The sequence below is a fragment of the Pseudopipra pipra genome, chromosome 1 (assembly GCF_036250125.1).
Source record: "Pseudopipra pipra isolate bDixPip1 chromosome 1, bDixPip1.hap1, whole genome shotgun sequence".
In the NCBI taxonomy this organism is placed as follows: domain Eukaryota; kingdom Metazoa; phylum Chordata; class Aves; order Passeriformes; family Pipridae; genus Pseudopipra; species Pseudopipra pipra.
Genome location: NC_087549.1, coordinates 44,302,678 through 44,314,834, shown reverse-complemented (window position 1 = coordinate 44,314,834; position 12,157 = coordinate 44,302,678). Strand labels below are relative to the sequence as shown.

The 12,157-nt window shown below is 40.1% G+C and overlaps 1 protein-coding gene across 5 annotated transcripts in view; it reads right to left on the bottom strand.

The window, feature by feature from the left end:
* TRAPPC8 (trafficking protein particle complex subunit 8) overlaps nt 1-10,858 on the bottom strand; it is a 52,009-nt gene extending 41,151 nt beyond the window's left edge. Inside the window, exons 1-3 of one of the 5 annotated variants that reach the window (XM_064654327.1) lie at nt 10,527-10,858; nt 4,779-4,973; nt 2,184-2,267 (exon numbers count right to left, since the gene is read on the bottom strand). In XM_064654327.1, the coding sequence (XP_064510397.1) occupies nt 2,184-2,267; nt 4,779-4,973; nt 10,527-10,683 (436 nt within the window). In that variant the 5' untranslated portion in view covers nt 10,684-10,858. The remainder of the gene's footprint in view (nt 1-2,183; nt 2,268-4,778; nt 4,974-10,526) is intronic. The other 4 variants (XM_064654301.1, XM_064654310.1, XM_064654319.1 and 1 more) reach the window with 4 other exon arrangements.
* Between the last annotated feature and the right edge of the window lie 1,299 nt (nt 10,859-12,157).

Here is a 12,157-nt window from a genome sequence, read left to right as displayed (position 1 = left end):
CCATGTTCAAATGCCCTTTTACAATAGGGATTTCATTTTCCTAAGAGTAGCAAACCAAGGGAAACCAAGGATGTGTGGGATATCCAAAAACACATGAACCTTGTCCATTTCTTCCCACTCCAACTATCAGTCAAGCAATGAATTATTATTTCTTCTTTCAAGCCTCTTTTAGGCCATTTCAATTCTCCAACTCCTTCCCTTAGGTGGACCCGAGAGGAAAATCAATTCACTTCCAGTAACCTAATTTCACACTGAAGTAACTGGAATCCAGTGTCAACTAACCTAGAGTGATAGCAACTAGCAAACTAGAAAACAGTAACTAGTACAGGAGGAAAAAAGCATTAACAAGAAATCCTGAAGGTATTTATTTTCTGTATATGGCCCCAAAAAACCACATTGCCTTATTTAACTCCCACAAGAATTTCTAATGTTTTGTAAACGTCTCATGCACCCTCCGCAGGGAAAAAAGAAAATAAACAAACTACCACCTTGATTTCTTAAACTGACTTTAGGAAGCAGGTTCATTTTTATGTTGGAATTATCTTCTAGTGCACTAAGTTAATAAATTTTGTTTAATCCTACATTGTCAAGCCATCTTAGATCAGCTGCATCCACACAGAAGTCAGACAGTCATGCTTCATAACTGAACTTCAGTCTAGCAGTCAGCACATCTCACATAAAAAAGACCAATAGGAGACAAACTTCTAGCTTTTGATTATAGCCTTTCTAGAAGCTGCTCTCTGAGCACTCGCCTAGGGTATAAAAAGCTCTTGGCTTTACTTAATCCTACATGTAAATATGCCAGCTATTTAAATTAAGGAAAACACAGCTTGTTATTAAAAACAAACCATGAGAAGGTGATTCATATACATATATTTCACAAGTATAACAAGGCTTGAACTAACTCAGGTTCATGGCAAACAACGTTAAACAACTTAAGGCAGAATCTTCAACTGCACTGCAGTTTCAAGTGCTGTTTTCAAATTTTCACTTCTGTTATGCTGCTGAATCACAGCTCTTTAAAAAAATCTGACAACAGTTACAAATAGGGAAGTACAACTTTGCTTTGTGAGGTTCCCCCCTCACCCCCTTTCTCCTTAAGCCTATTAAGAACTTTGGAAGTGACCTCAAAGGCAAGTGGATTTCCTCTACACAACCACAACATACATTAACAGGATTCACTCAAACATTTACAGGGCTATAATAATTTATAGTAGATACTTAAAATAATAAACACACACCATATTCAAAACAAAGGCAGTATTTGAAAAAAATTTCATAAGACACTACAGCAGTGCATACCAACACTGTGTCATTTAGGTATCCAGATCTATGTTTTGCATTTTTCCAGTAATATATTTTCCAGTATGCTACACAAGTAGAACTGAAGTTTATGCAAACTTGCTAACGTGTTCAGAAGTTGTAAAGAAAAAAAAGTGGTAAGTATAATGTTTGTACATAACAGCTAAAGAATGAGAAGTCTACTTCATGAAGTTTTGTACTCTTTAGGCACTTAGCAGCATCTGAACAAACACTATTGAAAGGATAGCTATTACTAACCAAAAGCATAAACTTTGTTAAAATCTAATACTGAAAAACATAAAAATCTGGCTCTTATAGACCACAACAGCCTCACTGTGAGCTGAGAGGCCAGTAATCAAATGGTTTGGTAGAGATAAGTCTTATAAATTAGGTGAAAATGTATTAGAAAGCTTTTTTTAAGAGTCATACTCCAGAAAGGATGTCAGTATAGCAGAGGCATATGTGCTCTAAGTACAGTCAGCACTTGAGTTCCAATTCAAAAAGTGTTACTTTCCTCTGAGAAGGAAGTTCTGTAGAGAAGCAGAAAGTACATTTGAAATACAGCACAATAACAGTATACAGTTCCATGGGATCAAACAATCCAGTACTTTTACAGCATGAGGTAAATTTCCCACCACCACTGTCACCGACTGCAAGGAAAGACCAAATGATTTTGATTAACAAGAGTAGAAATGTGACTAAAAGAAAATTAAAACAACCATCACCAGAAATTTTTCATTTAGGGGGAAAAATGGAGGAACACACGTCTACGCCAAGAAAAGTGCTAAACAGTTATAGCAGATGGTAAGGAAAGGTGGATGGGGCACATGGAAAAGGAGTAAAGGGCAATCTGGCAAATCGGCACCAACCACAAAAAATACCTGAATAAAACGTGGATGTGTTCAGTTCCATCAGTGTCTCTTTCCAATTACTGTACCAAGGAACACTAGCTTTAACTGAGCGATCTGACAGAAAAAACATGATATTATTATACTAAAAAGGGTCAGGTGCAAACACACTATTGGCTTTTACACTCTGGTAGCGTGAAGTAGAAAAATCGATAGCATGCAGGCCCATCAGGGGCACTGAAGACATTTGATTCCAGCTAACCTTAATCTTGAGTATTTCAGGCTCCTCAATATTTGACAGTGTACTTTCATGGAAATTAATCATAATTCCTAGTTCAGCCCCAATTCGAGGCTTGAAGAAAAATGGAAATTCTATAATGTAGCAAAGATTTAAGTTTTATCTTGATATTATTTCTATTTTTCTAGTTGGAAGATACTCTAAACCTAAGGCATTAACTTCTGAGATTTCTCAGCCTGTAGTACTCGTAGAAGTAACTGAATACATTAGCTGCTGAAAGTGGTTGCCCCAGCATTTTCCCTCCTCTCCATCATATTCCTGCATTGCTTCATGCCAGCATTAACATCATGCAGTCCTGAAAAAACATAGCCAGGGAACTGATACAGCTGAAAAAAATGTTTTCTTCTCTGACATATTTTAAGTCTTTAGTGGAATCGTTTTTCCTCACTTTCTACATGCACAAGTACGTGGGAGAAGCAGGGGTGGCTGAACATAAGTAACCTTTCAGCATTCAACCAAGTCTATCAGTACAAGATTATGGAACTATGAGACTATTAAACAACAATTCTAACAAAGAAGGATTACAAACAATTAAATCAATACACCACAGCAGTTCCAGAACTTTTCTGAAGAGAGCAGGATCACGATCCCAGTGCCAGAAACACTCATACACCTCAGCTTCTTAAACATTTGTGTCTTTCTTCAAAGCAAACTGCACTTGATCATAATTTTAAAGATTAAGGAAATACTTAATATTGCTATCCTAGAAAACTAATGCACACACATCACCCCACCACTGCCAAGGAAAAAAAAAAAAGAACAAATTAAAGAACTGATTAGACTATTTCACATTTCATGCCAAATAACTATGTTTTGGTTTCAGGAATGACTGCTTCCATTGGTTTCAACAAAATGCTCTAAGAAAGTTGGGAAAAAAAAAAAGGTCCTTAGTAAATACTTTTAGTTTTCTAAACAGAAACGGAACCCTACTTGGCAAGCAAGGGTTGCCAAGTTCCTCACATTCTCCTGCAATGTAATGGGACACAAGTTTCTTCACCAAGAACGCTGCCAGTGCTTTGTGCTAAACTCCTAAAATGGGATACTACAAAGCTGTTACGTGATTTTGTCCTTCTGTATGATCTTAAACATCTTATACACCTCTCCTGCTGTCAAATAAGCATATAGTCAGTCTGAATGGAAATGAGAACCTAATCACTGAGACAGAAGATAGTCAAATATAACCATTTGTACACCTGACTCTCCAGGAGCAAACATGAAAAATAAACTACAAAGCATAGCTTAATATAGCCACTATTTTTTTCTCCTTTTTCCAGTATCTCACTTCTAAACTGAGATCATTAGAAATCTTATGGAAAAGTCTGTTCACTGAAATCATTCTGCTTTCTTTGGGTCTTCAAATCTCTAGAACTGAAGCAAACTTTTCATCAAAAAAACTTCACAAAAGAGGTCAATTCACCATTTCACAGATAAACAAGGGCACAGAAACTGAAACAAGTGTGCCATTTTTCCATCCTCAGTAGAAAGAAAAAAAAACCTCATACATCAATGTACTACAACAACATCACTTACTAATCCTCATGAGGTTGTTATCAGTCTCTTGCTATAGCAGAGACAAATTCTTCACTGCAGACTGAACTTTCAATACAATAAATTATGGATGTTTAAATAGGGCAATGCATACATGCTTTGAACTAAGTCTGTACTCAAAGGCTTTAACGGATTAGGGTCTTAATTGGGAGGAGTTTAATCTTCTCAGCTCCCAAGATCAGGTCTCATTTAGTATTATTCACAATACCTCATCACTTGGAGATCTGAAAAAAACATTTTTAGAATATTCTAGTCATTTTGACAGTGAAATATGAAGCACTGAGTTTCATGGGGAGAAAAAAAGCAAGACAAGGAATCATACACCTTTCCTCGAAATTTTTTTATGATAACTTTTTGAACTCCATGTAATAAGTAAAAACAAAAATAGAAGAAGTCATAAAGATGTAAATTAGTACCAACATTATAAATAAGTGCTGATATTTATTCAGCCAAGTGTAACAAGTCTTGTTACAATCCATTTTGTAACAAGAAAATAAGACAACCAAAGCATGACTAATTTCTACTTGAAAATAATGATTTAACACAAGTTCAGGAGAATTAGAACACTAGGAAATACTAAAGTTATTAACTAAGTTCAACCACTCTTTTAGCATCATATAATCCCAAAACTATTTGATAAATCTGAAGTTACCGTAAGAACAATGACTCAAACCTGAGCATCTCTGAGTAATTTCAATACATGTCGTGAAGCTGAAATCAAGGTTAGAAACCTTACAGCAAATTCCAGTTCAAGTTACGAAAAATACAATATCATTACATACCACTAATGTTGAGATCATAATCTCCAGCTGTGATCACATTAGCTACCAGTCCTTCAGCAGGCTGACTGACAGACACAACATCATTCAGAAGTTTCCGAATGGCACCAGGCTGAGGTGGGTGAGTAACGATGTTGTTGACAGCAATCTTCAAATTTTTAATTATGTGAAGCTGATTATTAGGATCTCTCATGTGAACTAAAAAAGAAAAAGAAAACGCTTTGTTGAGAAGTATAACATAACAGACAGGTAAAATAGTTGTCATTCATCAGTCTTTTTACAACACAGTTTTCCCTTAAAGATTACTTCCCTAAACTTCTCCATCACCAATTTTAGATCAATCCATAATACATGACTATCAAAAATGAAGTGGGGGAAGGTAGTAACAGCAAATTAGTTCATGTTCAACATTAGGCTTCTCTAGGCAAACTGATTAAAACATAGCATAGGATTTTAGCTTGTAAGAATATCCACTACAACTAACAAAGCACTCAAAGTGCACACCCTACACTGCTGCACGCCCTTCTATGTGGAACATACTGAACTTTCACAGAAAGCTTATAGGAACCACATATGGATTTCACACATCTCACGTTTTGAGGAATCACCAGTTTCCAAGAAAACCCCAGTACACAATAAATAGCATTTAAGAAACCTGACAGGGATACCATACAGTCTTTCATCCAAAATGAACATATCCTATGAAGACAGGCTAAGAGAGTTGGGATTGTTCCTCCTGGAGAAGAAGAGGCTCCAGGGAGACCTCATAGAAGCTTTACAGTTCCTAAATGCGACTGGCAAGACAGCTGGAAAGGTAAGCAGGCATTTAGTGACAAGACAAGGGGGAATAGCTTAAAACTGCAAGAGGGTTGGTTTAGATCAGATATTGGGAAGAAATTCTTTACTCTGAGGGTGGTGAGGCACTGGAACAGGTTGCCCAGAGAAGCTGTCAAAGCCACATCCCTGAAGTGTTCAAGGCCAGGCTGGGCAGGGCTTTGAGTAATCTGGTCTAGAGTCTCTGTCTGTGGCAGAGGGGTTGGCCCATTGCAGGGGGTTTGGAACTAGATGTTCTTTAAGGTTCCTTTAAACCACTCTATGATTTTTAATACTACAACTTCCTTTTTAGATTCTTTGTGAAACTTGCTCCTTCAAGCCATCTGTTTTTAAAAAAGTATTCATGACATTTTCAACACTCATTACAATTCTGGGCCTGCTCTGATTTTTCATGTAATTTTCCCCTATTTCAAACCACAACCACCACCAATCAAGCCAGTTTTGTAAGTTCAGGCAGGACACACTGACTATGGCTGCCTAAGCCACATGCCCCACAGTACAGCCCTCAACTAACTCTTCTGTATTTTATTTTCACAAATCCCTGTACAGTATATAAAAGGCAGTGCACATAAAGGGAAAATTCTCATTCTTCTCATCTTTCAACTGATCATACAATTCATACCATGAAAGTCTGAAACTGAGTCTTCAATCCCCTCCAGCCTGGAGAGCATATCACACCATTTCCACAGGCATTTTCAAAAGTAAAAACTAAGCAGCCCAAGCCAAATCACACAACATGTGTTTACAATCCATCGTAAGTATTAAAGCAGATTTCTAGCGCAGTTGAAATCTTAACTAGCATAGTTCTACCCTCCTCAATCACATATGCACTCCCAACCTTTACTCAGCACTGAAACTCATAGGAAAACACAGTAAAGCAGTTTAGAAAATTGGTACTACCCAAGAAACCTAATAATTTGTGGGTTTTTTCAGCTCTAAGTTTCAGGCTACATATCAACACAGGGGAGGGCAACTGTGCTGTCTAAACTTAATTTGTCCAGTTCAGCATTTCTAACAGAAAGCTGAAAGAGTTGTTTTGGGTTGGGTTTTTCATCTTATCACATAGGTAAATTATTGACCCTTCTGCCACATGATTACTGAAAATATCAAAAGTAAAGGAAGTGGGAGAGACAACCATGAAACTAGTTTGCCTTCACCAGTGAAGCTGTAACACTGCAACTCATCCTTGGTGCCTATCCTAAGATATAACAGCCATAATAATGAAGAGCAAACACATTTCCATACACAGATGACATTTCTGGCATTGTGCAATGCTAAGGACTGAAATAACAGACATAGCTGGAACCCCATAAAGCACTTTTCTTAATGCACAATAAAAAAAAATTTCTAGTGTTATACATTTCTTTCAAGTGTTTAGGAGAACTTTTCAGAAAGTACTTTACCAGAAGTGCAAGTAGTCACATATAATATTAGAACAGTATCTTTCTCAACAGAAGTTGAAAATCGCCAGATGCTGACTAAAATACTCACAAACAAGGAATTCCTAACATCAAACTAAGCTCAAAAAAACACAGCATACCCATTAAATCTCCTTCATCACTTGCTAGTTGAAGTGTACACTGTAATTCTCCCTCCCACCAAGACAGCATTAGTTCATATAGTATTTTTTAAGACTCTTAAAAACAGGATGCTATTCTAAAGAAAACCTACCTATACAATATATATATTCATTAAATTAGGCATCAATTGTTATAACAAATGCAATAGTTAAGAAAGACTGCCACTTTGAGAAAAAATATGTAGGTATAAAATCCTCAATATACTTTTATTTCCTTTATCAAAAGAAATTGAAAGTTTGGGGAGGGTTTTGGTTTCACTTTCCTTTAAAGTCAAAACTCACCAGAACTGTAAAGCTGTTCCTCTCACTTTCTTAACCATTTCAATAACAAAAAGCAACTTACCTATAGAAGTCAAGAAGGTAAAAATTATAGGACAGACCATTCTGAATCTGTGCTCAGCATTTCCTACCATCACAATTTGCTATATTGCAAGGGTATTTTCAGTTACATCAACATTAGCAAGTCACTGACAGGCCAAAGTTGATGAGTAGATTAAACAATGATCAGTGCAGAGGGCAGCCCCCTAGATCTACACTATGTATCTTTGTGGGGTTCTACTTGAAATTAGATATAATCTGGCCTCCTTGGATTGAGCAACCCCAAGCAGTGTGTGGTTTTACACTACTTGAAGAATAAAGAAGCATTTTTGGCCTTCCCATCTCTGTTAACACATGTAGGATGACTGATATATGCAGAGTAGACAGCTCAGCTTAGTTCCTGTGTATCAAAACTGTTCTGTACATAAATCAGGAGATTAATTTCATAACTGCATAAGCAAGAACCCTGATGAGCATGCAGCCTTCAACAGGTTCATAAACCATGTAAATCCTAAATTTCAGACAAAAATATCTATTATGACAGGACTCTAAAAATGCAGTAGCAAACCCGTGGCTGAGCTTATCAAATTATAGAAGAGTTCAGGAAGCAATGCATGTACTTTAAAGTTTTGCACAAAATACAAGGGACAGCTTAATGCCAAAAGAGAAGAAATGCTAATAAACCCAATTTTATGTTACAAATTCAATGAAATAGCTACTAAGTAAAGATGAGAGTATTACTTTAAAAAGGACAGCATTTCACACTCCCTTAGGAAAACACAAAAATGCTTACAAATTAAGATGCCAAAACAGAATCACAGAATAGTTAGGGTTGGAAGGGAACCCTGGAGATCATCCTGTCCCACCCCCCTGCCAAGGCAGGGTCACCTGGAGCAGGTGATACAGGAACACATCCAGATAGGTTTTGAATGCCTCCAGAGAGGGAGACTCCATGACCTCCCTGGGCAGCCGCTTCCAGTGCTCTGCCACCCTCAATGTAAAGAAGTTCTTCCTCATGCTGAGGTGGAACTTCTTGTGTTTTAGTTTATGGCTACCACTCCTCACAGAATAGTTATCAAAATAATATCACAATCATACATGATGATGATAATAACAATCATATGCAGTGAAACACACAGTTGTGGAGGCATGGCATGTACACACATTCTGCTGAACCATGAGTAGATCATTAATCATGCCTCTCTTCCTCTGAATTTGACATGAAAAGCACCGTGGAAAAATTTTACCACTAATTTTGGTCAAACCTATTAAAGTAGAGAAATTTAAAAACTTATCCTATGTTTTCAGTGTTGTGCACTTGGTACAGTTAACAGTGTCACTATGCAACAATGTTTGTGCAGATTCCAACATGCATGTTCCCCTGTCATAGACTTCCACCAATTCTGGAGCTTGAGAAATCACTTACCATTGCACAAACTCATTAGAAATTTTATTCCACCAAACTACTCTTCTGCCTGAAGAAAATACCTACTACGGCTTTCCTTACCCTCATGCATGCTGGCTTCCACCACAAGAAGTTACAGACAGCATGCAGTAATATATTTATCATGAAGCCAGAAGAGGAAGTCACAAAGAAGAAGAACTGGAGTCAGGCCTGTGGCCTGTTCAATTCGAATACACGAAGTAGTGCAGCAACAAAACCCTCTGTCCCAAGCTTTACCCAGGTAAACTGAGGATGACTGAGGTTTTCCAGCTCCTTAACTGTCAAAACAATTGGAACAAAAACAGCTGCAACTAAGCAACACAAGAATTAAGTGTTTTTCAAAGTGAATGCTTCATTTTCAATAGTCTGCCTGGTTTGGTTTGCTAGATGCATTTTGAGAGCCTTTCACCAAAGAATCTAAAGAGATAATTAACTTGAGAACTCTAAGGATGCAAGCGTCTGCATTTATTATTTTTATCTCTGCTGCATTCTCACATAGCTCATGAGTGTTGCTAAAAAAATGAAAAACATTTATAAACAAATCTTAATAGGTTACTAAGACTTACCACAGAATTAACAGATTTTTAACACAGAGTAGCTTTTAAGTTGATGTCATTTTTTTTAAAGAGAAATGCAAAAATCTAACTCAAGAGACGACACAAGTTCCATTTTCTTGCATTGTTTCTTCAGCACATGACATGCAGAGGCTGAAGTCTGAGATACCAAATCTGACAAATGTCACTGCATTACTATCCTGACAAAGAGCTCTATTCAAATTGCTGTCCTGCATACTACTTTGATGAGCAACAGCTTGAAACACATAGGTAAGTTAAATTAAAAAAAATAAAACAAACAATTCCAGATAGGAAGTTAAAGCATTAAAGCACACTACGGTTTCCCTCCAGTGGTCAATTTCCAGTTCTGCCAGACTTCACGTGGTCATTTCAAGGTTGCCACATGACCAGCTCAACTCCCACCTTCTCTTTGCACAGGTCTTACTCAGAGAAACGTCACCCGAAAAAAAGTATATAGGATAAACCTACAGGTGAGAGAAAGACTGAAATGACAACGTTTCTGAACGACTGACCACACTTTCAACAACTAGGTATCAGAAGTGTGAAACCCAGTAAGATCCATAGTAAGAGTCGTGTACAAGCACCAGCCAGGTAACAGCAAAGTGGTTTCAATAAAAGACAAAAATTCGTCTGGAAGAGCTGGATTTACAGACACCTTCCTCTTCCGCCGTCTGATATCTTTAGGAGAAGCTCAACTTCCCGGGTTCCGCAGACCGAATGAAACTAAGCGGTCTTAAGAGCTGTCACCTGCGGCAACCCCGGCAAACGCAAAGCCTGTCCCAGCTCCAGGTGACACCCGGCCGGCCGGCCGCCGCCAGGGGCCCCGGGAAGGGGTGTCTCCCCCCGGGGAAGGGGTGTCTCACTCCCCGGGGAAGGGGGATCTCGCCCCGGCGGGGACAGCCCCGGCGGGACCCCCCGGAGGCCGCGGGCGGAAGGGAGGAAGGGAGAGGCGCCGCCTCCCCCGCCCCGTGTAAACAACCCGCTCCGCTCCCGGCACCGACCTTCCGAGGTGAGGCGACAGAAGGGCCTCACCAGCTCGGCGAAGCTGAGGTTGTTCCTGCGGGTGAGCCGCTCTGCCTCCTCGCTGCACAGCGCGGCCACCAAGGGCACGAACGAGTCCTGGATGAACTCCTGCACCGACTGCACGCACTGGGCCATCGCCGCCGCCCGGGACCGCCCGAGACGGCCCCGCCACCTTTCTGCTCGTTTCTCCGGCTGCCCTCCCCGCTTCCCGCGGCGCTGCCTGTGCGCGGGTCCCGCCCCGGCCCCGCTCAGCGCCCGCCGAGCGCCGCCATGTTGCGCCTCGGCCGAGCCCCTCGGGGAGCGCCCGCTCCCGGCGGCCCCCGCGCCCGCTCATGTGATTGGCTGAAGGGGCGGGGCCGGGCCGAGCCGGGGGAGGCGACGGTGGCCGAGCTGGAGGGGGTGTGATCTCCCTCTCCCCCCCCCACGCAGGGACTTGGTGCGGTCCGAGGTGGGGGGGCGGGCGAGGGGCCCTGGGATGTTCCGGGGGTATCCCTGGAGCCGGGAAGCTGGTTTGGCACTCCCGAACTTCCCGTCATAAAAAAAGTTCTGTCGGTTTTATTAAAAAAAAAAAAAAAAAACACAAAAGCCCAAACCAAAAAACCTCCAAAACGAACAACAAAGAAATCACCCCAAAACAAAAACAAAACAAAACCGAAACGAAAAAAAGCGCCAAAAAAAGAGATCAAAATTAAAAAAAAAAAAAAAAAGCAGTTATGAAAAAGCACCAAAATAACCCTAAAACGAAAGAAAAAAAAAACAACCCCACACAAATAAAACCACACCCATAAACCCCCTGGATGGTTAGCTATAAACTAAAACACAAGGAATTTCACCTCAACATGAGGAAGAACTTCTTTCCATTGAGGGTAGCAGAGCACTGGAAGCAGCTGCCCAGGGAGGTCATGGAGTCTCCCTCTCTGGAGACATTCAAAATCCACTCGGACATGGCCCTGTGTCACCTGCTCCAGGTGACCCTGCCTTGGCAGAGGGGTTGGACTGGATGATCTCCAGAGGTGCCTTCCAACTCACAATTCTGTGACCCACTGATTCTGTTAAAAAGTAGAGTTGTTTGGGTGTTCTCTGGCTGATCTCTCAGTGCTCAGTTGTATGCATGACATCCAAATGGGGCAAAATAGCTTCATTTTTTTGAGATTAGCCCACTAAGGCATGATATCATACAAAGTCCTTTCGCATTCATCTCTTAGGGAAGTGACATGGAAGGAAGGCGACAACGATGATCAGTATGAAGTAAGTAATTTTGAACGTGTTCTTTACGAATACGGAGTATCATAGTAGGGCTGGTTTTAACACCCTACCAGGAACAATCCTTGGGACAGGGCTTGTAGACATCACAAAAAAGCCCTTGTGTCTTTGGAAAACAAGACTTTAATAGAGCATGATTTCAACAGTAAGGTTTGGAAATCATAAGCCAATTTCTGAGTATTTGACAGGCCTGTCAACAAGCAGGAAGTTTTTATGAATTGCTGAAGTGAGCCAGATAAGTACAGGGGAGAGCTAATGCTGAGGGAAAACTTAAAACATGAGATCACTCCTCCCAAAGTGCAAATGTCAGGGGCAGGGATATTATTACAGCTTAGATTCAGTGGAA